The 27,420-nt window shown below is 36.8% G+C and overlaps 4 protein-coding genes and 2 pseudogenes across 11 annotated transcripts; 5 read left to right on the forward strand and 1 right to left on the reverse strand.

The window, feature by feature from the left end:
• Window positions 1-50: 50 nt before the first annotated feature.
• On the forward strand, window positions 51-3,346 carry LOC105736088 (uncharacterized). 3 transcript variants are annotated; one of them, XM_086917745.1, is made up of 7 exons: window positions 51-234; window positions 310-406; window positions 765-1,673; window positions 1,772-2,262; window positions 2,328-2,476; window positions 2,557-2,793; window positions 2,980-3,346. In XM_086917745.1, the coding sequence occupies exons 1-6, from the start codon at window positions 140-142 to the stop codon at window positions 2,763-2,765; spliced, it is 1,950 nt and encodes a 649-aa protein (XP_086773871.1). In that variant the 5' UTR covers window positions 51-139; the 3' UTR covers window positions 2,766-2,793; window positions 2,980-3,346. The 3 variants fall into 3 exon arrangements, with proteins under 3 accessions (XP_086773871.1, XP_086773868.1, XP_086773870.1); XM_086917742.1 differs by having other exon boundaries at window positions 2,557-2,706; XM_086917744.1 differs by having other exon boundaries at window positions 2,560-2,706.
• A 1,083-nt stretch (window positions 3,347-4,429) lies between these two features.
• On the forward strand, window positions 4,430-13,792 carry LOC100862995 (uncharacterized). 3 transcript variants are annotated; one of them, XM_012489643.3, is made up of 7 exons: window positions 4,430-4,733; window positions 7,730-7,873; window positions 8,253-8,414; window positions 8,588-8,764; window positions 9,214-9,357; window positions 12,757-13,016; window positions 13,374-13,792. In XM_012489643.3, exons 1-7 carry the CDS (start codon window positions 4,529-4,531, stop codon window positions 13,548-13,550), a joined length of 1,269 nt encoding a protein of 422 aa, XP_012345097.2. In that variant the 5' UTR covers window positions 4,430-4,528; the 3' UTR covers window positions 13,551-13,792. The 3 variants fall into 3 exon arrangements, with proteins under 3 accessions (XP_012345097.2, XP_012345095.2, XP_012345096.2); XM_012489641.3 differs by having other exon boundaries at window positions 9,214-9,474; window positions 13,374-13,699; XM_012489642.3 differs by having other exon boundaries at window positions 9,214-9,474; window positions 13,377-13,699.
• Window positions 13,793-16,838: 3,046 nt separating this feature from the next.
• Window positions 16,839-19,087, forward strand: LOC147658406 (uncharacterized; annotated as a pseudogene). The gene is made up of 2 exons (XR_015295217.1): window positions 16,839-16,870; window positions 17,234-19,087. The product of XR_015295217.1 is annotated as an uncharacterized LOC147658406 (transcript).
• On the forward strand, window positions 18,011-18,572 carry LOC147658407 (uncharacterized; annotated as a pseudogene).
• Window positions 18,031-22,558, reverse strand: LOC116414795 (heat shock 70 kDa protein cognate 4). 2 transcript variants are annotated; one of them, XM_031918002.2, is made up of 4 exons: window positions 22,417-22,558; window positions 21,536-21,749; window positions 19,548-20,792; window positions 18,031-19,446 (listed from the first exon to the last, which is right to left on the reverse strand). In XM_031918002.2, exons 2-4 carry the CDS (start codon window positions 21,738-21,740, stop codon window positions 18,977-18,979), a joined length of 1,920 nt encoding a protein of 639 aa, XP_031773862.1. In that variant the 5' UTR covers window positions 21,741-21,749; window positions 22,417-22,558; the 3' UTR covers window positions 18,031-18,976. The 2 variants fall into 2 exon arrangements, with proteins under 2 accessions (XP_031773862.1, XP_086773880.1); XM_086917754.1 differs by lacking the exon at window positions 22,417-22,558 and adding an exon at window positions 22,059-22,310.
• Window positions 22,311-27,417, forward strand: Mlh1 (DNA mismatch repair ATPase Mlh1). 2 transcript variants are annotated; one of them, XM_086917752.1, is made up of 10 exons: window positions 22,311-22,674; window positions 23,909-24,055; window positions 24,126-24,189; window positions 24,278-24,477; window positions 24,551-24,779; window positions 24,849-25,050; window positions 25,130-26,420; window positions 26,498-26,561; window positions 26,625-26,823; window positions 26,888-27,417. In XM_086917752.1, exons 2-10 carry the CDS (start codon window positions 23,943-23,945, stop codon window positions 27,178-27,180), a joined length of 2,655 nt encoding a protein of 884 aa, XP_086773878.1. In that variant the 5' UTR covers window positions 22,311-22,674; window positions 23,909-23,942; the 3' UTR covers window positions 27,181-27,417. The 2 variants fall into 2 exon arrangements, with proteins under 2 accessions (XP_086773878.1, XP_012345091.2); XM_012489637.3 differs by lacking the exon at window positions 22,311-22,674 and having other exon boundaries at window positions 23,713-24,055.
• Window positions 27,418-27,420: the final 3 nt, after the last annotated feature.

Below are 27,420 nucleotides of genomic sequence, written 5' to 3' on the forward strand. Positions count from 1 at the left end.
ATGATATCGCGAGCATCCTGTCTCGTATCGATAACGCGGAATACAAGCTGGAATGAGACAGATAATTGATATAATATAAACTGGTAAGCGCATCAGTTGCAGTTACTGGATCGCTCGTGCTAAACGACGGATTGAAATTATGAGATGCCTAGGCTGTTTCGTCTTTTTGAACCTCGTCACGACGGCGTTATGTTTGATCGGTGAAGAGGGATCGGTGTGCAACGTGCACGTCAGGTATTTATTTACGACGCTTTACATTGCGAGCAAACGTTGGTTATTTGGGCGAATTACGAGCGATAATTTTTTCAGTCGCATGGAATCGAGATACGTGCCCTACACGGAAACGTACAAGGTCAGATGGGGTTTCTTCTATCAAACGAAGACTCGAACCAATTACAGGATCGATGTAAGAGAGAGAGAGAGAGAGAGGAGATCGCGAACGATCGAGCCCAGAGAAACAGAATGGCGCAAAAGTAACGCAATTTTTATGTTTAAATCAATATATCGAGATCAAAAATTTCCACTCCTTTAAATATATATTTTATTAACCTCGAACGAAATACTTTGCCCGACCGTCGTTACTGGTACGCGCTACACGTACCATTTACTTTTTAACTTTCGTTAAAATCGGGATATTCTCTTCAATATCCTTCTCTCGTATTCAATTATATTCACAAACAGAATGTTTTCGTTTTCAGATTGCGTTACTTTCCAGTCGTCCCTCGTTGATATTATCATTCACACGAGTTATTCTCGGTTTTCAGCACTTCCCCCTGTGGACGTTTCAGCAGATATGTTGCGACGGTTACGAGGATCGAAGTGGCGTTTGCGTACCGGTGTGCAGCCCCGAATGCGTGAACGGAAAGTGCACGAAACCGAACGTATGCGAGTGCGACGTCGGATACTGGTCCCTGTACACGCAACACGCGTGCGAGCCCCTGTGCGCGACCAATTGCACGAATGGCTTCTGCTCGAGACCGAATCGATGCTCGTGCAACGCGGGCTACCAATTGGACGAGGACGAATTACACTGTCTGCCGGTTTGCGCGCAAGATTGCGCCAACAGCAACGCGCACTGCACGGAGCCAAACCGCTGTACCTGCAATTCGGGTTACCGGCAGAGCGGCACCGACGTAGCGGCGTGCACGCCGATCTGCGAAATACCGTGCGTGAACGGGGAATGCATCGAGCCGAACGTTTGCGCGTGCAACCACGGTTACTCGATCGAAGGGGATATCGATCGGTTCGCCTGCAAGCCCAAGTGCGACCGAATTTGCCTGAACGGGAAATGCACGGCGCCGAACGTTTGCACCTGCGACCCGGGCTACAGATTGAACGAGAACGGGGAATGCGAGCCGAATTGTGGCGAACCGTGCGTGATGGGCATTTGTATCGCGCCTGATGTTTGCAGCTGTTACCCTGGATACGGGTTGCCGGATGATTCCAGATACGTGTGCGAAGCAGTGTGCGAGAAAGGTTGCGCGAACGGGACGTGTACGGCGCCCGACGTGTGCACGTGCCACCACGGTTACAGAGCGACAGGAGACGACACGACGAGGCACGTGTGCGAGCCAGTTTGCGAGCCTCCTTGCGAGCCGAGTGGCCATTGCGCAGCGCCCAACACTTGCGACTGCTTCCAAGGGTATCGGATGATCGATACGAGGGAAAACGAAGTGAGCTTGACTGATCTTTTCTTCTTCTTTTTTTTTTTTTTTTTTTAAACCTTGGTTTCCTCGATCGAAGTGAAACCGTTTTTTCGTTCGAATCGAAGGTGCTGGACAACACGACGATCGTCTCGGCCTGTGAACCTGTTTGCGAGCAAAATTGCGTCAACGCCACGTGCACCGAGCCCAATGTTTGCACTTGCGATCACGGGTTCGCCAAGGATGCGAACGATCGGTGCGAGCCCGTGTGCTCGTTTTGTCGCAACGGTTCCTGCGTAGCGCCCAACGTGTGCCAATGTTGGCAAGGTTTCGTCCCGGCGGAGGAGCACGGTTGTGCGCCATATTGCGAGAACGGGTGCGAAAACGGGGAGTGCGTGGCACCGAACGAGTGCACGTGTCACGAGGGTTTCGAGTCGAGTGGAAATAAGAGTAGGTGCGTGGAACGCATGCCCGTGTGCACGCAGCCTTGCAAGGGGCACAGTGTCTGCGTGGAAGACGAGAAACCGTGCCAATGTTCTTACGGATGGACGGGGTTGGAATGCGACCAGCCCACCCTCTGCATTTTGCTAATGAATTCCGACGATGAAAATCTCGTTGGGTGGGTATATATTTTGTATTTGCTTGGAGCGTGGACTTATGTAAAACAGAAAACATTATTTGCAGAGTCGCGATTCGTAACGAGACGAATAACACGCTGACGGATGCTAAACTTCACGCGCCTCTCTGCTATCCATGTAACAACGGGACAACGAGCAACGAGAGTTACTGTTTCGTCATCGATGATTCGTCGATCGGCTGTTTCGTCGAGACAGGTATCAACGAATCTCTCGATTTATATCAAAGATTCGATATCGATACGTTCATTAATATTTTCGATTCTCTTCCATTCCAGTAGACTCTTCTTGCTATGGTGGCAAAACGGATGCGGCAAAGTTCAAGATGCAGGCAGGAATGTTAGGAGCGGTCGTAGTTTTAATATTGGCGATCGTGACGATAGCGTGTTTCACGATTTATAGGCATCGAAGAGAAAAGATACGTTCAGGTATAATTATGGCAGAATCCGTACGTGGCGCGATACTCGTGGGAAAATTTGTACGATAAGATGCGTGGCGGAGGAACGGAACTCGGGGTGAGATAAACGGCGTCGCCACATTTCCGTTTTTCGTTGTCGCGAACTGGAAGAATCGAACGATATATCTCTCATTTAATTTTTTTTTTTTTTTACGTAGTTTGTGCAATCGATAATGAATCACGGCCGTCATTCGTGATTTTCTGCGAAACAGATTATAATACAATTTTTTCTTTTTTTTTTCAGCCATCGCGCAGAATGTATTACAAGAGGGAATGGCGAACGAGTATTTGATTTCGGAACGAGACGATCATTCTGCGTCCAGTATTGATTTCTACGAACGATAAATTAGAATAAAATATATTTCTATCCGCATTTCGGAACGAGACTTTTCTTCTTTTCGATTGAATTTTCGAATGAATAATGCGCACATGATTAACACGATTCGCTGTCACATTCGTATGTATATATATATATCGTGTCAAACTTTTACGACGAGTATTGTAATATTATTAACTTTATATAAAATTTATTTCGTATTTACCAAAGATATTTTTATTTTTTTATATCATGTAAAATTAATAAAATCGACGAGTTCCTGTTTAAATGGAAATGATAGAACGTTTATATTCCATCAACCAGTAGCACTATTTTACAGAAACATCGAACGAAGCCAAATGACTTCCTGTCACTGCACCTTCTTTCGTACTCACCAATAACCCGAGTAAATTTCGATCAAAAGTCATATAAGCTCGAGCTTATTTATCGAGCTACTACATAAAACTAGACCGCGGATTGTACAATTTTATACAAAATTATATCATTATCGAACGGAGCGAAGCTTAAATAAAAAATTACTTTACACTTCAAATATAATTCAAATATCTACGATATAAATTTAATCCAACCTTAAACTTCGATTTCGAACTCGTAACTCAAACAAACTGCTTTAACACTATATTTTCACAAAGATATCATCGAACGTTAACACACCCCCTCCCACCCGTATCCTTCGATCCAAACCCTTCGATCCTACGAGTTTTCTCCGTAACGAAAACTCTGGCCGAAAAGCACAACGCGCGACGACCGAGGCGAGGAGGGTGCGCGCGATCGTAAAATTGGGATTCGAAAGGTAGGCGGTTGGAAAGGTAAGAAACCAATAATACCTCAACCCCCTGACCGGAGATTGGGCGATGGCGGAGCAGCCCTGATCTCGATCGACGCGGCGCGGCAGGAAGGGGTGGACGGGCGGCATCGCGCAGCTGCAGCGGTGGCGGTGGCCGACCGGCTGGAGGCGGAAGGAAGGCGTCAGTGAACGGGGGAGCACGGAACCGAGAGAACGCGTGCCCTCCACGGTGGAAGAAGACGCAATCGTCGCGTTGGTGCGCGTGTGTGTGCGTGGTGTATGTGTGTGTGCGTTTGCGTGCCGGGGGACGACTCGCCTCGAGTTCGCGCGCAAAAGGAGAAAAGGGGAGGAAGAGAATCGTGGTAATCGTCGAAAGGGGAGTCGAGGGGAGATCGTGGCCGTTCGATCGTGGTGTTGTTGTTGTTGTTGTTGTCGTCGTCGTCGTCGTCGTCGTCGTTGTTGCTCTTTTCCTCTTCTTTTTTTTTTCTCCTCCCCCTCCCCCTTGTTACACGAGAAGGTCGAACGCGATAATACAATAAGGCGGTCGTCAGAGGCGTCGAGGGCGAGAGGGCGTGCAGGAGGGCGGGAGGGGGGAGGGCAGGCGACAGGGAAGGATGTCGATGCGCCGCCGGTGGTCGGTTTCGGGGGTTGACTCGCGCCGCGGGGGCGATGAGCGCACTTCCCTCCGCCCTGAGACTGACCTGCTGCCGTTCCTGGCTCCTGCTCATCTGCCTGCTCAGCCTGGTGTCCGGCTGCACCTGCCGCGGCACGCGACCGGATCGCCTGACCCGCGAATTACCGGCAGATGATGACGTGCGCGTATCCAGCTACGACGACGACGACGTCGACGAAGACTATCAGGACAACGTCACTGGTGAGTGTCCGCACCTGTTTCTCGCCGACCACCGATGGATACTCTCCCCTCATTCTTCTCCGCCATCCCATTCTCCGCCCATTTTCGGATATATGGGAGATATCGTATCGTTGAATCGTTTTCCTCGATTCGAGAGAGGCTCGCCTAGTGATGAGACGAGTCGTTGTCGTGGTGGATTTTCTAGTGATACGAATAATCGTTTCGTCGAGTCGAGTCGGGTGAGAAGTGGTGAGAACAGCGGGGCGAGAGTAGAAGTGGAAAGGAAGGAAGGGAGAAAGAAAGAGGTGTATATTTGAGAAATTTTCGGGGATCGACTCGTGTATATATATATATTTGCAGAAGGTAGAGAAATATTAGCGTTGCGATTACGTCCTCCTCGTCGCGTCTCTCTTTCGTGCGAAAGCGTCTGATTCGTGTTTGGATCGATACGCTGAACCCCCATTGAAGGATCGATTACGTTATTTTCTCACGAAACAAGGACGATCGAAGAAACGCGTGAGATTCTCGCTCGCCTCGCCTTCTCCGCGCCTGCTCGATACGGATGTGCAAACACTTCTTGCTCCAGAACCTTCAACCAGCAGGGCAAACACTTGTTACTGTCATTGTTATCGTCATATAGACGTTCTCTCTTCGTCAGATGATAAGTAGCCCTCGTCAGGCCTCATTAAGTCCAACGAGGAGGCCGAGGTAAATGTTACGAAACGCTGCAAAGTTCACCACCACCACCACCACCACCACCACTCTTCTCAACCCTTCTCAAACCTAGCTATCAAAGCAACGAATCTTCTTACGTAACGAACAATTTTCTAAGGTCGTTAAGAACGATTCGATCCATTTCCCCGAATAGATCTAATAAATCTCATCGTGATCCCCGACGATGTATCGTTCGTAGAACGAGATCGGATTCGAAGAAGGCGAGAAAAGGCGAGAAGATATTGCACGTCCAGATTCGCGAGTGCGCCTGCGTCTAGGTAAACAGGAGAGGAACTCCTTTCCTTCTTGATTTTCGCGCCAACCACGCTGCCGGTATTGATTTTAATGGATGCTGCAAACTCTCTCTCTCTCTCTCTCCTCCGTGTGTCTGTGGGAGTTTGTACATCGCCTGCTGCATCTGCGTGAGATTTCAAAGAGATCTTTATTTCTTCTCTCTCTCTCTCTCTCTCTCCCTCTCTCTACACCCATCTCCCTCCCACCTCGGTGAAAGAGGAGCGAGGAAAAAAGTTTAAAAAAGAAAATATCGTGCGTCATTCACTCCTCGACCCATTCACCGAGAAACCTCCACTTAACGAGAACTCGGATCGAGATTGGGCGAACAACCGCACCCTTATGATCGTGCCGTGAACTTCTTGAACCAGGTCAAAAAGCATAATCCTAACCACTCTATTATTTACGTGACGCAGCAACTTCTCGTACACTCCATCGATTCTCCCCGTTCATCCATAATTCGAACGTTCGATTGTAATAACGTGGATTCCAGAATTCGATTCTGATCGTTCATTTCAGAATTAAGATTGACACGCCGATAATCTCTTTTTTCTTTTTTTTTTTAACGAATAAATTAAATAGATCTGGTCGACGACGAGAGAACGAAATGTTGCGAAATCCATCACGTGTCGCAACCACAATCGTACATTTCCTTTATTAATCTCTCCGTAATTTTCGATTGCGTTCGTAACGATCAATCGGATCTATTTCCAGGCAAAAGTCGAAATTCCACGGGAATCCTCGGTCGGAAGGTTAATTAAGGGTAAAGAGAACACGACACGAGTATGTCTATAACAGTATCCATATATCGTTCTCTGAACGTTTGCCAACCAAGCTGATCACCGCGATAGCAGCCTCCTTAAACACGACCCAAAGTCACGAGACGTTTAATAACGATATAATGCGATAATTAAGGAAAAGATCGATAGGCCGTTTGGCGCGATGCCTGCGCCTAGTAACCCGATGCGAATGGGGCAATTATATATCCCAAGGAGATTTAGCTTTGTTAATTTCTCTTCTCGAACGGTAAGAGGATAAAAAGAAAGAAAGAAAGAAAGAAAGGAAAAATCGTTCAATTTATCATGATGGTCTAATGTGTCGTAAACTATTGCCTCGACTCGAGCGTTTCAATTTCGCGTGGGGAAAACGTCATTGGAAAAATCGACGGCGCGAGAAGGACGCAGTCTCGACGTAGTCTACAAAGGCGCGCCAGATATCAAACATCTTTTGATGCGAGAAAGTGGCCTGGATAGAGTGTGTAACAATGGCTTCTTTGCTTCATTAATCGTTCAGAATGTATGCGCTTATTCAGGGGCTCGAACGCCCGTGACAACGTTGTCAAAGAGGAGGACAAGAGGCGTGTATCGAATCCGGGATATAATAGTTGAAAGAGGAGGATATCTTTATCGGAAAACTAAGTGACAATGGTGAAAATAATGGGGGAGCGCTATTCGCGAGTGATTCTTTTGTAAGAAAGTATTATCGCTCGATAAACTAACTCGCGCGTACCTCGAATATATATGTTCCTTTAATTAAAATGAACGAGTAAACAAAGGAATATTTTCCTTTTTTTTTTTTTTAATTAGATTAAAAGGGTCAAACGAAATGGTCGCGAGTCGTTGGAAAGTTCGTTTTAAAAAAAACTGTTTGTGCGTGCACATTATAACGACTCGAAATTCGCAGTTTTTTGAATCATTGACACGGAAAAGATATGATCGATGATAAAATATTGCGCGTTTATTATAATTGTTACAGATATATCGCATATATATATGCATGCGTGTACGTTGCACACAAGATTTAAACGAAGATTTGATATAAAATTGATATAAAATTCTACTCCGTACTCTTGAATCGATTAAATTTTTGAATAGAACGAGCCTCGCGGCGTAACTAGTCGATGATTGGATGAGTAGCGTGAGCTATTTTAAGAAATCAACCTAGATATTTCATCTACTCATGGAGAAACGTCGTAGATAATCTAGCGTGGTATCGATTTTGTCTGTTTTCAGCAAAGGGGCAGCAGCTGGGCTCGCCGTGCGATGTCTCGTGCAATCCGAAACTGCAACACGTGTTCTGCGACACCGTCACTGGTTTTTGCGAGTGTGAAAAATTCTATCCAGTTCGTCTCGGCCCCTCGAAAGGATGTGCCAAACGTACGTACTCCGTGTTGCACCGGATGATATTTCCAATTTCCACTTCGTTCAAATAGGTCGTTCCGATAGTAGCGAGAAGCGCACACACGTGTGCAAAAAGCACGAAGCGAAGAAAAAATAAACGTCGATTGTTCCGTGATCCAACCGTTGAAAGAAGAAAATATTTTACGCGTAGAAACGTCGTATGTACGTCGTTTATTCGATACGCATACGTCGAATAACAGAGAACGAAGAATCGTCGTCTATTTTCTTACCTCTCCTCCCTCCGCCCTCCCCCCGTAATACTCTTTCGTAATAGCACGATTAATTTAATTTTCACCTTATCTACGAGAATAATCGGGGGAGGGAAAAATAATAAGAAATGATAAAATTTTTCCAGCTAAAAGACTCGGGGAGCAATGTTTCTATCGCGCGAGTTGCACTTTTGCGGATCAACACTCGACCTGCACCCAGGTGCAACACAATGCCGTATGCGACTGCGAAGAGGGTTACCATAGGGTTTCCTTGTCCAGGCCTAGCAAGAAGGTGTTCTGCGCCGAAGGTATATCGTAATACTGTCATCGACACTGATAGCCCTCGAATATTATTCGTATCGCACGATTTAAAGAAAATCTTAACTCCTCTTCCTCGTTTCAAATCCATCGTGTTGATGGAAATTGATATTCGTACAAGATTACTAATTAATGTGTTTGCGGTGGTTTAATTTGCTGGCAGATCTGGTGCTGATAACGACAGATATTCCGACCCTGCTCTGCATAGCATCGGGAATAGCGGTATTCACGGCGATGATATGCTTCGTGCTCAAGTTATTCAGCCGCGCGAGATACTCGAGACCGCGGCACTATGCCAACGCCAATCACGCGCCTCCTATGCTCTTCTCCAGCGACACGGGTGAGTATTCGGGATAGAAGCCCGAGCGAAACTAACTTTTACTTCATTGTGTCGATCTCTTTTTTCTTCCTTTTTTTTTTTCCTTTTTTTTTCTTCAATTCAATTCAATCGCCGTGAACGTGTCAGGGACACACACATACGCGCTATACCCCATTAAGAACTCATTCCGTGAAATCGATAGAGGCTAAGTATCGATGAAGAACACCGTCCCTGTTCGAACGCGTCTATTTTCGTTCCACCCTCGTTTCAGACCTTGAGAAAAATCTTAGAACGATCCCTAACGATAGTTGCACGGATCAGTGCCGAGTTCCTTTTCTTATTTGTAGTCGACGCGTATCCAAATACGTTAATGTCGAAGTGCGTGAGAAATTTGGTCGTTGTTGAACGTTCTCCTTTGGTATCGTATTACAAATTTTTTAACGAAACTTTTTATTAAAACGATCCAACAGGTATTCCATTGACGCTTCACGGTGGCCGACCATCCTCGCGTTCGAGTCAGAGAAGCAGCACCGGAGGACCGTTGACCTATGCATTCTCGAGGAGGCCTAGCAGCGGTGGTAGCCGTGGTCCCCTGGTACCATCGTCGAGAGCAGGTGCGGCACGTGCCGCCGCCATCTTGCTTATATCGTGTCACCTGCAGGCGACCAAAGGCGGGAACAAGCATCGACGTACCCTTAGCGATGTTGCTGAGGGATCGTCCGACGGCCTCGGTAGACGATCAACGATCTTTCTAACTCTTTCGTTTTCTCTCTTCTATTCTCTTCTTTCTCTCCGCATCTCTCACACTCTGTGTTCACCACCTGTGCGTCCGTTGTTACTCCCTTTAATACTTCTTCTTCTATTTCTTCTTCTATTTCTTCTTCGTCTTCGTCTTCTTCTTCTCGTTCCGGTTTTCCTGTCCTCTTTCATCGTATCCTTCTTTCATCGTTCGTCTATCGTACAGTGGGATTTGACTTCAAATCACTTTCCATGTTGTTCTTTTTCTTTTTTTCCTATTACTATTGTTATTTCTTTTTTCTTTTTTTTTTTTTCGTTCTTCTTCTTTTTTCCTTTACGAATCCTGCACACTGCAAGTCGCCTCTCCGAACTGGCGACATCGATGAAGAAGAAGAAGAAGAAGAAGATGGCGGTGGTGCTTTGAGTCGTGCCACACCGTTATCGCTGTTGTGTCGTAGTCATTGTTATTGATATTTAGCACCCCCTTTTCCAGCTTCCCTCTCGCGTCTCCCACGTTTCTTTATTCCTCGTCTGACCCCTTTTGCAACGATCCTTGATTACACGAAGTATCGTCCACGAGGGTTACAGAAACGAGGGAAACGCGAGATCCGATCACGTTTAATCCTCCTTGACACGAATAGCCCACCCTTCTTTCTCTCTTGTTCTCCGACATTATAGAATGTCGTTTTTTTTTTTTTTACTTTCGATTCCATACCATGCATTGTTATTATTATTATTATTATTATTATTACTGTTATTATTATTATTACCATCACCATCATCATCATCATTATTATTATTATTATTATTATTATTATTATTACTGTTCTCACCGACGAATGGCCGTGACGGTGCTACCGATACGGATTTACCCAAAATTACATTGAAAACAAAGAAGAGAGAAAAAAAAAAAAAAGAAAAAAAGAAAAGAAATCTGTATCACTCCTCCCCAATCGTATCTTACACACTCATTCTGATTAGATGTTAAAAAAAAAAAAAATAATAATAATGCAACGATAAGAAAACCATGTGTACACACATTATTACGTGTGGCATATTTATCATTATCGTGGATCGAAAGAAACACAAATGCTACATTGTCACGTGATATGTGAATCTAATGTGTATCCAATGATATATATATATATATATATATATATATGATATATATGTATATATATATATATATAAAGCGCTGCACGAGTGTGTTACGAGATAGCAAGATGGCAGCGGCCGATTTCGTTGCTCGTTAACGAACGAACGTTCTCTGGTAAGACGTAGAGAGACACGAAATCTTTACGCACTAGCTAGCTCGCCGCACACGCACGCAAAAACAGGTGCCGGTTCGCATGCGAGGGGTCAGCTTTCTCTCTCTCTCTCTCTCTCTCTTGCTCTCTCTTTCTTTCTCTCTCTCTCTTTCTCTTTTCAAAGTTAACCAACACGTCGAACTTTTGAACGAGAAACTTACTTCTCTCACGCCCGCAATCGAGGGGGTGGGCGGTGGGTTTGAATTCTTTAATTAAGCCTGCCTACGTTTTTCCGCTGCTACATTTTATTTGCTGCACTTTTTTTCAAGAACGTCGCTTATTTTTTTTTCTTCTTCTTCTTCTTTTTTGAAAGCTGCGAACGAGAACGAACGCCGAAGAATTCAGCAGAGGGAAGAAGAAAATAATACGATATTCCTCTTCTGTTTGCCTGTTCGTTTGCTTTTTCCCCCGCTTCTCTGTGTGTCTCTGTGTGCTGTGCCTGTAATAGCAATTTTAGAAATTTCGACTAGTGGCCAACGCTGTTAACGGAGAATATTTATCGTAATCGGGATGGATTGGAAGGGACGCGGGCGAATGTCGATTTCATTTTTGATCATAACAATCGCGATAATAACCTCTTGTATTAAAATTATATATAATCTATGATATCTGTATACAAATAATGATACGGAATTACGGAGATTAAGAGAGAAGTGACGCGATTGATCGAGATGGCGCGGCATTCGTTGAGCGAAGATTGAATGAAAAAGAAAGGAAAAAAGAAAAAAAAACTCGAAGCTGAAAATCGTATTACAATAAAAAAAAAGAAAAAAGGGGGAAAGGAAGGAAATATGCACGGATTCAACTTGCTGAATGCGCTTGCTAGAAATCGAAGGACAAAACGTACACACGTCTCGAGCCGAAGCTTCGCTTCAATCTCTTTCTGTGCAACAGGATGCACGCGTGTACATTGTCACTCTCTTTCTCTCTCTGGCTTGGCATTTTCCACGTCGCATTTTCTTTCTTCGTGTAGTCAATCAATAAGAACTCTTGAACGAGCTCTCCCTGAATTAGAAACACTTGAACAATTCGTATATAATCCACACGATGACTCTCGTCCGCGTATATAATAATTTCTTAAAAATTCGTTTCTATATCGAGAATCAAGGTCCGCTCGAGATTATGCGTCGTACACAGTCCACCATCGATGAAAGCAACGCGCGAGCGGAGAAGGATCGTTTCTCGCCGCGTTTATCGATTCGGCGATAGAGGACGAAAATGCGGGGAGGCGAGATCGTGAGCGTTCGCTTTCGTGCTCTGCTTGCTTCGCGCTTCTGAAGGGAACCGCTTCTGTATTCATTCTTCCTGCATTATCCACAACACGATGCGATGCTCGCTGATAATCTCTACACGAATCTGCACACTCGCTCCACGACCGAACACCGAACTTCAAAACGTCCACGTTATATAGCGTATATACAATCGATTATTCGAACACGTTTATATTATACACACTTTGCACCCTTTCGATCCTCTTTGAAGAATACCTCTCTTCTTCTCGGCAACCATCTTTTTCTACGTGTTTATTTATTTTTTTTTTTAATCCCAATTTATAAATTCTATTCAACTTTACGTGAACTTCCTTCTCCTCTCATCTCGGCTTTCTCGAAAATGATCACGTCAAACGCCTTTATTACACCTTTCCCTGTGATTTTTCCCTCCCGATGCGATCATCCAGCTTGCGTATCTCGAAGAATTAGCTAGTGAACGAGGGATCCGGTTGGATTTGACCCCAGCCGGGATCGGTAACGCTCGTTATCGATAGAGGAAACGATTCGGGCAAAAATGAGCGGGAGTAACGCTGGTATTTAGCCGAGCAGTTGCAATTAGATTTCGTATTTCTGATTGATCTCCAAGCCTAGCTAATTGACTCTTAGCGTAGCGGGAAGGGGAACTGGGGCGAGGGTAGCGCGCCCTCGAATTCGTTCCACGAATTAAATTGTTGTACCCTTGTTTTCGCCCCGATAGGTTCACGTCGCCCTAGTTTAACGTCGGTTCACAGTTCGACGTCCTCGGCACGCAGTTACAGCGCGAGACGGCTCGAGAAAGAGAGGAACGAGAAGGAGCAGAGGCAAGCTTTGCAGGAGTTGAGATTGGCCAAGCAGCGGGAGCAACAGCAGCGAGAGCAGCAGCAACAGATCGCCCCTACGCCTAGCCCTAGAACCCCTCATTCCATGGACGAGCTGTTGCCTTCCGTCGAGGAGGGGAAGGAAGTGTTTTATAACGAGGTATATTGTTCACGTGTATACGATTTCTTCTCTCTCTCTCTCTCTTTTTTCTTTTTCTTTAAGAGTAAGTGTCTTCATCCATATCTATCAAAAGTAATCTTGAGCGATCCAGATTAGTAGTGGTAATCCACATTGAAGAAAACTTGAAACTCTGTTACAACAGAGTTATGAAAAAGATCAAGTTAAAAGATCTGCCTTCTCAATTTCGAAAGGATCATATCGGTCCCATTTTTTGCAGACTTGAAGAATTGCAATTACGAGTGGAATGGAATTTTTAAGATTAGGATTAAGTTAAGATCTCGTTTAACTCGACGAATCAATTATGAATTCTAACTTGAAATGCTTGGATCACATCAGCAGGTGCCGACGACATCGGACATGACCGAAGAAACGTCGATGAAAACAACGGCCGTAACGACAACCAACGTAAACGCGAGCAGATTCGGCGAAATGGCTCCCGTCACAACCTCGACAACGTCCATCTTCGAAACGAACATCGCGCCCCGCGCCACCGGTGACATTTTTCAAGTGTAGTTAAGGACATAATATATTATCTATGATGAACTAATATAATAACTCACGTGACTCGAATCGAACGGTACGAAGCGAAGAGGCGACGAATTTTCATTACACGAATTACGTAGCAGCACAGTTCCGTAATAAAGCTAAGAAAAAAAAAGAAAGAAAAGAGACGAAAGGAAAAAAAAAATGTCTCGAGTAAAAAGTAAATGGCGGAGAACGGTTAATTGGAAGCGAGCGGCTGAAATATAAATACGAAATGCAAAGGAGAGGAAGAAAAGAAAAGAAAAGAAAAGAAAAGAAAAAAAATGCTCTGTCACGGACACGGTGCTTTTTTTTTTTTTTTTTTTTGAACGAATGAAAAAAAAATTGTAGATACACAAATGGGTACAAAGGAGGCATGCAGTGTTGTTAAAGTTGAAGTTTTGCTTGAGCCACGCGCGAGCCAGGCCTAGAATTTATTCTAAAAAAAATGATATGTTTTTATTACCTAGGTACGAAAGGTACAGCTTTCAGTAATAAAAATTGATAAGATCGAACCAGTTAAGATCGTTCAACTCTAGAATACGTAATATTCAGGAATGTACCTGAACGTAGGTGAGGGTATATGAAGTAGTACCTGAACATGGGGGTGGTACGTGTTGGATGCTTAGAAAAGGTGCAGAGATTTCGCGAGAATTCTGATCCAGCAGCGAAAATAATTCCTTGTCCGTGATGATATAATTTCGAAAATGTGACGAGATATATTAATTCGATCGTATTTTTTAACTTGTTCTTCTTGTCGGAAGAAAAAGATACGGAAAGGATGAAGATTCGAGAAGATTTTTCTTCTCGAATTCGAATTTCACGATCACTTTACAAGGGAAAGAATAAAATTGGTATCTATCCAAATAGTGATTTTTTTACGGTATTTTTTAAGCATTTTCGATTAGAATTATTGGTTGAACTGTGACAGAATTTTTTACGTAAAATTCACGGACAAATTGTCGAGAATAAATAAAATTGATTGAACACAAGATAAAGGTCAAGATTCGAATTAACATTTTTGAATGCTCGGTACCACGATTACGATTTACTTACATATCAGTAATTGTTTTACGAAATATCACGTTACGAACGAAGATTTTTATCTATCAAACTTTACAAACTCACAATTCTTCCTTTCGCATTTATTATCTTTTTACTTAAATCTTATCGACTTGATCACATATCAATGACGAAACGAAAAAATTGATTCAAACTTTAAAAATATCGTTCGAGATATCAAGAAACAAAATAATTATTCCAATATTTATTATATATCACACACTCAGTATACTCAGATCCGCGTAGCAGAATTCGATAGGAAAGGAAAAAAAAGAAAAAAAAGCGAAATTACATTTGTCAGTGTTTACCCTTAAAAGTAAATCCATTTACACGTGTATTTAAAAATCACAAAAAAAAAACACACAAATTCAAAAATATTTCGTTTCACGTGAAAATATCGATACCAATGCGTTTGATCATTTCGTTTGCTTGAACGGAATTTTCTGCGACAAAATGCAATTGGCAGGGCATTCTCGAGTGGGTCGAGGCTAAACATACCTCTAATCTTAGGTAAACTACTCTGTGAGAACCAAATGGGAAAAAAGTGAAAAAAATATCGGGCTGGTGCTTGGACGAAACCAAGATGTGGCACCGGCAAGAATTGTATAAGAAACGCTAAAAAAATATTAAAAAAAAAAAAAAAAAAAAAAAAATTGTGCTACGACTATTGCGATCTCGTTATCTCGCTTTTCTGCGACCGAAACTGCGTGAAGCACGGGCGGTTTCTCTATTTTTCTTCGAACAAACACACATTGACCAAAAAGAAAATTCAGTGGAAAACACAACTATCGAGATTAAAATAAAGAAAAATTCGTTTCTTCCCAAATATATATATTATATATATATATACTTCACAGAGGTACGAAATTATTTATCTCGAATGGAGAAACTCGTTCGAGGTACATCGTGAAAGTTAAGTAATGAAAAATATTTCGTTGAACGATCTACGATGAATGCCGTTATTTTATGGTATACAATCACGAAACGTTGGAAAAGTATAAATTTTATTTCTTGCGATAGAAGAAACAAGCGAAAACTAAAGGAAATCAACGTATATTCTTTTCATCTTTCTCTCTCTTTTTTCTTTTTTTTTTTTTTATTATAAATAATTAATGAATTACGTTACACTCGTTTCATAAATGCCAATGAAAACCGTCTCGTTGCATCGATGCATATGATTTTTCCGAGTCGCTCGGCTCGCCAATTGTAAATTAGTAGAGATAAAAAAAATCGTTAAAATTATATATATATATATTCTATATATACATATTCTATATATACATGTATATACGTAAGAAAGCGAACATGCACGAGGGGTTGTGTTGCATTTTCACCGAGGAGAGAAACTGATGATTGAAAAAAAAAAGAAAAAAAAAAAAGAAAAAAACGAAGACGTCCCCCTGTCGCAAGAAAGAGGAAGTAATCTAACAAAAGAATGAGAAAAAACGTATATCGACATCTCGTGTTCGAATAATTACGCTGCCTTTCCCGATCAAATAAATAACTAAATAAATCTAAAAAGAAGAAAAAAAAAGCCAGTAAAAAAGAAGAAAAAGAATACAAAAAAGCGAAGAGGAAAAAAAACGGATGTAGAAACGAGAGTCTTAAGGACTTGTTCTTGGGACTGCACGATTCTACGTTTACGTAAATCCTTGCGCAAACGAAATAACTCATTGTTACACACAGACACACACGATACACGGAATCCTCACCCGCAAAAAGAAAAAAAAAAAAAAAAGAAAAAAAGAAAAAAAAAACAATAAAAAAGAAATTTAAAAAAATGGGACATAAAACACCGCACGACTTGGCGACGATTGCACACACCCAATTTATCGAATCGATCGTGTTCGAACGAATGCCAATCGCTGTTAATAATAACACACGAAACAGTTTTAATTCGCCACGACCCGCATATTATTATCATTATTATTATCATGATTATTATTATTATTATTATTATTATTATTATTATTATTATTATTATTATTATTATTATTATTATTATTATTGCAAGATGATTCAACTCGACCCGCCGCCTGATTTCTAAAAACCGAAGAAACGAAAAAAAAAAAAAAAAAAGAAAAAAAGACGGTCGATGTTCAAAGTTATCGTTTTATTCCATTTTAAATGTTTACTGTATAATAAAATTGTAATATAGTCGTTGGGCAAATAAAGCTCGTTTTTTCGATATATACACACATATCACAGGAACAAATGATGGACCCTCTGTCCCATTCGTGTCCTTTTTGGTGCGTTTAATTTAATTCGCTTATTCTACTTCCATCAAAAAATGAAAGTGCCTTGATGGTGTTGCCATGCATAAATCTTCTCCAACTTTTCTTGAATTCTGTATGAATCGCGTTCTCGTATCGCGTTCAATCTGTGTGTTTATTAAACGACGAATATGTGGGGACACGGATCAAGAATTCAGTGTATTTTGCTTTGCTTTTGAGTTAAAGTATCTCGTCTCGAGGAAACTTTCAAACGAAATCGAGACTTCTGTTCATCTTTGGAAGAATAAATCGTCGTGGAGGAAGAGATAAAGGAATAGAGGATTCATAGATTCGAGAACATACGTTACGTCCGATAATAATACGTTTCTTGATTGTTAGGTGTTGGAGTTGCGACGATCGAAGAATTGTCCAAAAAAATGGATCATCTATCGTCTCTCGAATGATTCACTTGGGCGTTTGCTCGGTGATTTAGCGCAATGGATTTCGCCAATTTCACCAGTGAACTGTTCAGAATCACGTTTCATTTCATGAACGAGACCGTGTGTCATCTTGCAGCATATTATTACGTTTACCATTGTAGTAAGACATCGTTGGATAAGAATATCGGCAAAGAATTGATCGAAGATGGATACGCAAAGATGAGTCAAATCCTGGCTATTCTTATGGTCGTATTATGCGGTCCAATATCCTTCATTTTATTATTATTTCACCGCACTTGATCAAATCTTTGTATCCGATCTACTTCTTTATTATACTTCGTCTTCTTTATTATATATCGCGCAAACTTTAATAAACAGTTTCGATATCGTTGTATACATGATATGCCACAGATTTAGAGCGGTCAACAAGATGATCAAACAGTTGGATGAAAAAGTAACGATCTCGTGGATTGCTTTGAAAATCAGGAGAATTAGGAAATGGTACAATGGCACGTAGCCGAGATATTAGCCTTAATTCTTGGCATATGTATTTAGAGTGAGTGACGTAAATTGGATAGAGCGTACGTCATTTTGAAGATTTCATCTTTTATTTTAAAAAAAAAAATTTGTTTCCGTCCCTCACTCTATTATTAAAATGACGCTATTATTAAAAATGACGCATTTATGCAATCTCATTGATTAAATTGTGATTCTTGTAGAATTATGTTCCGTAATGATGTCAGTAAAAAAACGACATTTATGGCATAGATCTATTGTTATGTTCTACAAATTCTTTTATAATGATGGTCTCGAAGCTGTTCAGAATCTATATGGGCGCCGAAGAGCAGAAAAATGGTTTTATATTCCTGAATAACGTGATTTGGATAATTTATGGTAGCCAGTTCACTTTGATGTGTTGGATATGTACGCTGATCCATCGAGAGATAAATAAAATTGAATTACACGTCAGCGAATTTGTGAAATTTCCAACTGAATATCCAACATTCCATTAAATTTAACAAAATAGCATTCTTCGTAATAAATTTTCGTAATAAAGAATCACAAAAATTAGAAATTTGTGTACAGTGAACGTAATAATAATGCCACATTGAATTTGAATACATTCGGAATGGAAAGTCTTCTAAGATCCAATTTTAAACGTGATCGCATTCAAAATGAGATCAATGATTTCTTGTTAACATTACAATAATACAAGAATTACATTTACCGCGTGCAATTTCTTTGAAATGGATAATTCTTTACTAACCAAAGTAAGTATTATAATATCCAATTTATAAATATATTGTAAATTTCCATATTGTAAATTTTTCATACTCATTTTCAGTTTATCAGCGTTATCACCACGTATTTAATCATTCTGGTTCAATTCTGCAAACCAGAAAACTATTAAATATCAAGAACATTGATAGATTGATTAAAAAAATTAATAAATAGAGAGAATATAAAAATAAGTATTTAAATATAATGATTTTTTTTATAACAAATTTATATTACCAATCTTTTTAAATACAAGAAATAAAATCTCTTTCTTGCAGGAAATAAAGTCTCTGATCTCAAAAAATATGCATTATCAATGTAAACAAATATGAAAATTGATGATCATGACTGTGCAAAGTTTGAGTTGAAATAAATACAATGAAACGAAAAAGATATTTAATGTTATGGATGATTTCTTGTTTTTTTAGTCTACTTCTTCGATGGTTGGTCCTCCAGCACCACCGCCTCCAGCAGCACCTGGATGGAACCCTCCAGGTGTGGCTCCTCCCTGATATAATTTAGTGACAACAGGATTGCAAACGGATTCCAGTTCTTTCTGCTTATCGGTGAATTCTTCCTTCTCTGCCAATTGATTTGCATCCAACCATGAAATCACTTCGTTGCATTTATTAATGACTTTTTCTTTTTCCGTTGAATCGATCTTATCTTTGATCTTCTCATCTTCCATTGTACTCTTCATATTGAAACAATAAGATTCTAATGCATTTTTGGCAGTTATTCTTTCACGTTGTAGTTCATCTTCATTACGATATCTTTCTGCTTCGTTCACCATTCTCTCGATATCCTCTTTTGACAACCGGCCTTTATCATTCGTAATGGTGATCTTGTTCTCCTTTCCAGTTGATTTTTCAATTGCGGATACATTCAGAATACCTATAAATATGTCAAAAAGGAAAATTTATTAATTTATTAATGAATATATTGATGATATTTTATAAAGAAATATTGTACTGAAAAAAAGATAATGCACATACCATTAGCATCGATATCAAATGTGACCTCAATTTGAGGAACACCTCTAGGTGCAGGTGGAATGCCAGTAAGTTCGAACTTTCCAAGAATGTTATTATCTTTTGTCATAGCTCTCTCTCCTTCGTATACTTGAATCAAGACGCCAGGTTGATTATCGGAATAGGTAGTAAAGGTTTGTGTTTGCTTGGTTGGTATCGTCGTGTTCCTCTTGATCAAAGTTGTCATCACACCACCAGCTGTTTCTATACCCAGAGACAATGGAGTGACATCCAATAGCAACAGATCCTGAACTTCTTGAGATTTGTCACCATGCAAAATAGCGGCCTGTACAGCTGCGCCATAAGCAACAGCTTCATCAGGGTTGATCGATTTATTCAATTCTTTTCCATTGAAAAAGTCCTGTAGTAATTTTTGAATCTTTGGTATTCTGGTAGAACCACCGACTAAAACAATACTATGAACATGAGCCTTGTCCATCTTGGCATCTCTCAAAGCTTTTTCGACCGGTTCCAATGTACTTCTGAATAGATCCGCGCAAAGTTCTTCAAATCTGGCTCTGGTAACCGATGTGTAGAAATCAATGCCCTCGAAAAGAGAATCGATTTCGATGCTGGCTTGTGTTGAAGAGCTTAAAGTTCTCTTTGCTCTCTCACAAGCGGTTCTCAATCGTCTAAGGGCCCTCTTATTCGAACTTAAGTCTTTCTTGTATTTTCTCTTAAACTCCTGGACGAAGTGATTCACCATCCGATTATCGAAGTCTTCACCACCAAGATGAGTATCGCCCGCTGTTGACTTCACTTCAAAGATGCCATCTTCGATGGTCAATATGGACACATCAAAGGTACCACCTCCCAAGTCAAAGATCAATACATTCTTTTCACCTGCAGTTTTTTTATCTAAGCCATAAGCAATCGCCGCCGCGGTTGGTTCATTAATTATTCTTAAAACATTTAAGCCTGCTATTGCTCCCGCATCTTTGGTAGCTTGTCTTTGTGAATCATTGAAATATGCGGGGACAGTAATAACAGCATTGGTAACTGTTTTTCCTAAGTACGCTTCTGCAGTTTCCTTCATCTTCGTGAGCACCATCGAAGACACTTCTTCAGGGAAGAAAGTCTTTGTTTCACCTTTATACGAAACCTTGATCTTTGGTTTTCCTCCATCGTTCATCACCGTGAATGGCCAATGTTTCATATCACTTTGTACTGTTGTATCATCGAAGCGACGACCGATCAATCTCTTCGCATCTGTTTAATAAAACATATATCATAATTTAATAACAATTTAAATACATATATCATAAAAAAGAAAAAAATAAGAAATATGAATAAATTAATATGAAAAAATGTATAATTATATTGCTTATATTGCTATTAATATGTTTTACGCCTCAATATTCTCATTTCTATTATATTTATTTTCAAACAGAAATAATATAAAATACATATAAAAAAATATAAAATATTTTATAAAAATAAAAATAAAAAATAGATATATGTATCAAGGAAAACTGTAACTAAAAAAAAAACATGAAATAATAACATATTACGCAATTGATGTAATGCGCAAAGTATCACAACAATTTTCATGAATGAAACAAAAGAATAAAGTTTACAAGGTCACAAGTAATGAAATTCAATACTATGACTTACTATTCTTTAGTCTATATGTATAACAAATTTACATATAGAGAAGATGATGTCAACACGAAGTTTCGCGAAGAAAAATATAGAAGAGATCGATATAAAGTGTATGTAATTTTTTTGTTATATAATATTTGCAAACTGCAATACATACATTTGTTTCAAACATTTTATAAAACAATAATATTTTATAAAACAATATTTTATTATATTTTAATTTTTTATATTTTTTTTTATAATTGATAATTAAAATATTACAATAATAATATTACATTTAAAATAAAAAATAATACATGAAATGAAAAGTGAAGAAAAGAATAGAATTATTAAATTTGGATTTTACTTACCAAAAATAGTGTTGTTCGGGTTCATTGCGACCTGATTTTTAGCCGCGTCGCCAATCAGTCTTTCTGTGTCCGTGAAGGCGACATAACTCGGTGTCGTTCGATTTCCTTGATCATTTGCAATGATTTCAACTTTTCCATGCTGGAAAACACCCACGCAAGAATAAGTAGTGCCTAAATCAATTCCAACTGCTGGAGCCTTCGACATGTTTTATCGCTGAAAAAAAAAATATAATTTATAAATACGTGATTGAAAAAATATATATAAAAAAATATGTAAAATATATAAAAATATATTTTAAAAAAATTAATTTGATTTAGTTTGTCTTCTAGCATTCGATATTTAACTATATTTTTTGTTCGCATAGTATGTCTAAATTAATACGATATAGTAGACAAATCACATCGTATTAACATTTTTTATAAATATTCTGAAAAATTTAATCTATTATTTAATTTTGTAATTTAAAACTTATATTCGAAAAATGATATTGAATAATAAAACGCAATAAGAAAGATGATATACATTATAAATTTGTCTATAATTGTATGTACTATTTATAACCAATTTAAATCACACTGTTAAGTTTTGCTTCAAGTTAGTAATTGATAAGTTTATGAAAACTCGAAATTTATCGATAAATGTGGAATCCGATTCAAATCTCAGTTTTTAAAATCCAACGGTAAAACTTTCAAAGGATCATTTTTAAATAAAAAAAAAAAATCAAACTCGAAATCTGTCAATATTTTATCAATATGATGCAACTTCATGATGTTTGTTTCGTTAGTCTTTTCATAGTATATTTAGACACTTAAACATAATAAAAAATTCTCAATAAGTAAATTATAAACATGCTACCATAATGTATTCAAATTATACGTACCTTTTCTATCGTTCGTTTCGTATATATCACAGAATAAATCGTAATGTAATAAATTATATGTAAACGCAACGTTCACTTCTCGCTTTCCAAACTCTGTCTGAGTGTGATACGCGCGGGGATCTTTTAATACACCAAACCTCGCGCTTCGAGAAGTTTCTGTAGATGACCAATCACGGCATTTCGTTGATTCAAACACGCATTCTTATTGGCTCAGAAGTTTCGATGCATCTAGAACAAGGATAAATATATCAGAGTGAGGTATAACTTACTGACAAAAAGAGAGAGAAATATGATGGTAGAAATACGAGAAAATGCTGGAATGTATTACGTTCAAGATCGCGGTTATATTTAGCATGCTAAATATTTTCTTGTTTATTCATAAAACTTAAGTAGTTATAATTATATATATCGATAACATTAAAGATATGGAAAAATATAAATGATTTAAATATATATTTAATTGATTTTCAAAAATTTAAATCTGAACATTTATATAAATGACAAATAAATATACTGTATATATAAAAATATATATATATATATATATATTATGAAGAATATTATTATAATTATAATTATAAATTATATTTCTCTTGATTCTTTGAAAGAAATGAATAATAAAAATTATTAAAATATTATATTATATACAAATATTATATATAAAATTTGTATTTGATCATAGAAATATCAGAATTTATATCAAATTGTTAGATAATTAAATTATATTATTTAAAATATTAAAAATATTAATCATTTATGCATACGCATATTTAAATACCACATTATTTTCAAATAACAAACTTTATTAAATTAAATAAAAATTAAATAAAATTAACAGTTTTTGAAATATGATTATATATATTTAATCTAAAATAATTCGATAATTGTAAAAATAAATTTCCAAAAATATGTTATATTTATGTAACAATTTATACATCTTTCTTTGAATATATATTTTAATTTAAGAATAACTTAATTTATGTCAGTGAAACGATATTATTACTTTACTATTACATCACGTAAGATTGACTGTTACTAAATATGTTAATAACTACATATATGATACTAGAATAATACTATACAAAAATAACTTTAGGTATATAATAATAATAATCAAAAATAATAATAAAAAATCACTATGTATATATTTTTGTATGTTTATTATAAATAATTGTTTATTTTTCTTGATATTTTATAAAAAGATTAATAATGTATTTAAAAATATCTCTCTTCATGTTAATATGGTAAATGATTTTTTTGAAGTTGACATATTTATTAATTTTAATTCAAATATTTGGCGCGAAATAAAATTAAAGAATTTGTATACATTATATTTTTATCTTAAAAGAAAACAATTCATGCTTATTAAAATTAAGACTTTTATTTTCATTTTTTTTCTTTATTATAAATGTAATTATTTTACATTATATATATTATAATTACTATACATATTATAATTTAATCTAATTTAATATTTGACTCATTTCTCGAGATTTCGATCAAAATCTAAAAACCGTATTAATGAAATGAATCCATCTGGGAAAATTAAAAAATTAGATGAAGTTGTGGTAAATAGGATTGCAGCTGGTGAAGTAATACAGAGACCAGCAAATGCATTAAAAGAATTAATTGAAAACAGGTTAGATATCTAAAAATCATATGATTGTTATATATATATTTTCATTGTTAACTTACTTCGAATGTTCTAGTCTTGATGCAAAAGCAAATAATATACAGATCATCGCTAAAGAAGGTGGATTAAAGTTATTACAGGTATTTTCTTTCTCTATTTAAATGAAAAAATAATTATTATAATTTAATGTTTATTTGTGTTAATTTAATTCAATGTTATTAAATTCAGATTCAAGACAATGGAACAGGAATCAGAAAAGAAGACATGGAAATTGTTTGTGAAAGATTTACAACTAGTAAATTACAAACATTTGAAGATCTACAAACAATATCAACTTTTGGATTTCGTGGTGAAGCTTTAGCAAGCATTAGTCATATATCACTTTTAACAATAACAACAAAAACAGCAAATGAAAAATGTGCTTATAAGTATGTTTAAATATATAAAACATTTCTCAAATTTTAGTAATTTTATTGAAAATATTCTTTTTGTTCATTTAAGAGCATCATATGTTGATAGTAAATTAAAAGCACCACTTAAATCATGTGCTGGAAATCAAGGTACTACTATAGTAATTGAAAATTTGTTTTATAATGTTGCAACAAGAAGAAAGGCTTTGTCAAATCCAAATGAAGAATTTAACAGAATTACAGATGTAGTTACAAAATATGCAATTCATAATGCAAATGTAGGATTTGTATTAAAAAAACATGGTGAAATAGCACCTCAGGTATTTTATCATATATAAAAATTTATACAATTAAATATTTTTATTTATAAATATGTTTTTAACATTTAGATTCGTACACCACATAATTCAACTAAAATGAATAACATAAGAATACTTTATGGTAATCCTGTATTTCGTGAATTATTAGAAGTAGAATTTAAAGATGATACTTATAAATTTAAAATGCATGCTTTAATAACAAATGCAAATTATACAAACAAAAAGATGATATTTCTCTTGTTCATTAATAACAGATTAGTAAAATCTTCTTGTAAGTTTTGAAGTTTTTTATTAAAATAAAAAATTTAGTTTTAGTTATAATGTTAAATTATATAGATATTCTATTTCAGCTATTCAAAAAATGTTAGAAGAACTTTATACATTTTATCTTCCAAAAAAGACTCATCCATGGTGTTATATATCTTTAGAAATTGATCCACGAAATATCGATGTTAATGTACATCCGACGAAACATGAAGTTAAATTTCTTCATGAAAATTCTATCATTGAAAGAATGAAACTCACTTTAGATGAAAAATTATCTGCAAATAGTGCTTCTAGAACATTTTACTTAAAAAATCGGCTACCAAAAGCAGATATTACTAAAGAAGTTTTGAAAGAAATTTTACCAGAATATGAAGAAGATAACAGTAACAAAATAAAAAAAATTCGTCCTCAAGAAATGATCAGAACTGATGCTTCTGATCAAAAACTGGATAAATTTAATTTTATTCATACAGAAATAAAACATGTTAAAAATGATGATAATATTCAAACTCATTTGAATACAAAAACTCAAAATAATATTACTGATGAAGAAAATGTAAATAAAATACAATGTTTAACATCAGATACAATAGATATACAGCAAAAAGATAAATCAACACATGCTGTAGATAATGAAAAAAATACAGATAAAATACAATGCTCAACACCAAATGTAATTGATATACAAAAAGATAAATCAATGCATGTTACAATAACAGCAGCAACAGAAAAATCTAATAGTCCATGGAGTAATATTATAAATGATTCAAGTCCATCTACATCAGATTTGCTAGCATCTAATGAATCTAATATAAATTTATGTATTCAAAATATTAACAAAGAAGAAGAAGAAAAAAAATTAAATAGTATGCAAGATATTTTAGAAATTACAAATGATGAAATAGATGAAGATATAGTAGATTCTATAAAAGACAAATGTATCGATATTATTGCAGATAAAGCTCGTAAACAAGTATATAAATGCTTTGGAAATAAGAGCACTAAATCGGAAGAAAAAAAAATAGACAAAAATGATATAAATAAACAAGAAATAAAAAATTACGAATCTGAAGAAAATAAACAACTCAATGAAATACAAAATGTTGAACAAACATCGAGAGAAATTAATAATGATAATGATAAAAATAATGATAATAAATGTTCATATGAATTTAAATCTTACTCAATAAATAATTTTAGAAGAGAAGTAAAATTAACGAGTGTTTTAAAATTGCGAAAAGAAGTAGAAGATGCATGCCATGAAGGTGTGAAACAAATTTTATCAGAATTAACTTTTGTTGGTTGCATAGATCAGTCTTCTGCTTTAATTCAAAGCGGAGTTAATTTGTATCTTTGCAATACACAAAAATTAGCGTGAGCATTATTTTTTTCTTTCTTCATAAAATTTTATAATATATATAAAAAATTGAATTATATTTCTTTTTATTTAGGGAAGAACATTTTTATGAAATTATGCTCTATGACTTTGCAAATTATGCAGTCATTAAATTTTCGGTATGTAATTATGCAAATAAATAACATTACATCATTACATACATATACATACGTTTTTTGCAGGAAGCACTTCCTTTGTATGATTTAGCTATGTTAGGATTAGATACTAAAGAAGCTGGATGGACAGAAGAAGATGGGCCAAAAGAAGAATTAGCTACTAGTGTTAAAGAATTATTATTGGAAAAGGCAGATATGTTAAAAGAATACTTTTCTATTGTTATAGATAAAAAGGGAAATTTAAAATCTTTACCAGTATTATTAGGTAAATATATTTTAATAAACTATCCATATTTAAAATGTAATACAAAATTATATTATTCTTTTAGAAAAATATTTTCCAAGTATGGAAGGTCTTCCTCTTTATATATTACGTCTAGCTACTGAAGTAGAATGGTCAACAGAACAACCATGTTTCCGAAATATTTGTAGAGAAACGGCAAAATATTATAGTCAAATTAGTGCCATACATGATACTCATGATTGGAAGTATATTACAGAACATGTTTTATATTCTACAATTAAAGAAAGTTTTCTTCCTCCCAAACATTTTGCACATGATTCAACAATATTACAAATAGCTAGTTTACCTGAATTATATAAAGTTTTTGAGAGATGTTAAATTTTTAAAATAGAATTGGTTTTTCACAAAAAAAATATTTTCTATTTTAGTAATTAGTAATTAAAATTATAATATGAATCATAGTATTAAAGAATCATAGTATTTCTTACATTGACTCTATGATTTATTTATTTATTTTTGTGAATTTTGTAATAAATTCTATATTGAATTAAATATTATCTTTCTATATTGCTTTAATGGAATGTAATAAATAAAAAATATGGTATGACAAAAAAACGA

This window comes from Apis florea, unplaced genomic scaffold, assembly GCF_048593485.1.
Source record: "Apis florea isolate Af1SG1 unplaced genomic scaffold, ASM4859348v1 contig_2272_pilon, whole genome shotgun sequence".
NCBI classification, from domain to species: Eukaryota; Metazoa; Arthropoda; class Insecta; order Hymenoptera; family Apidae; genus Apis; species Apis florea.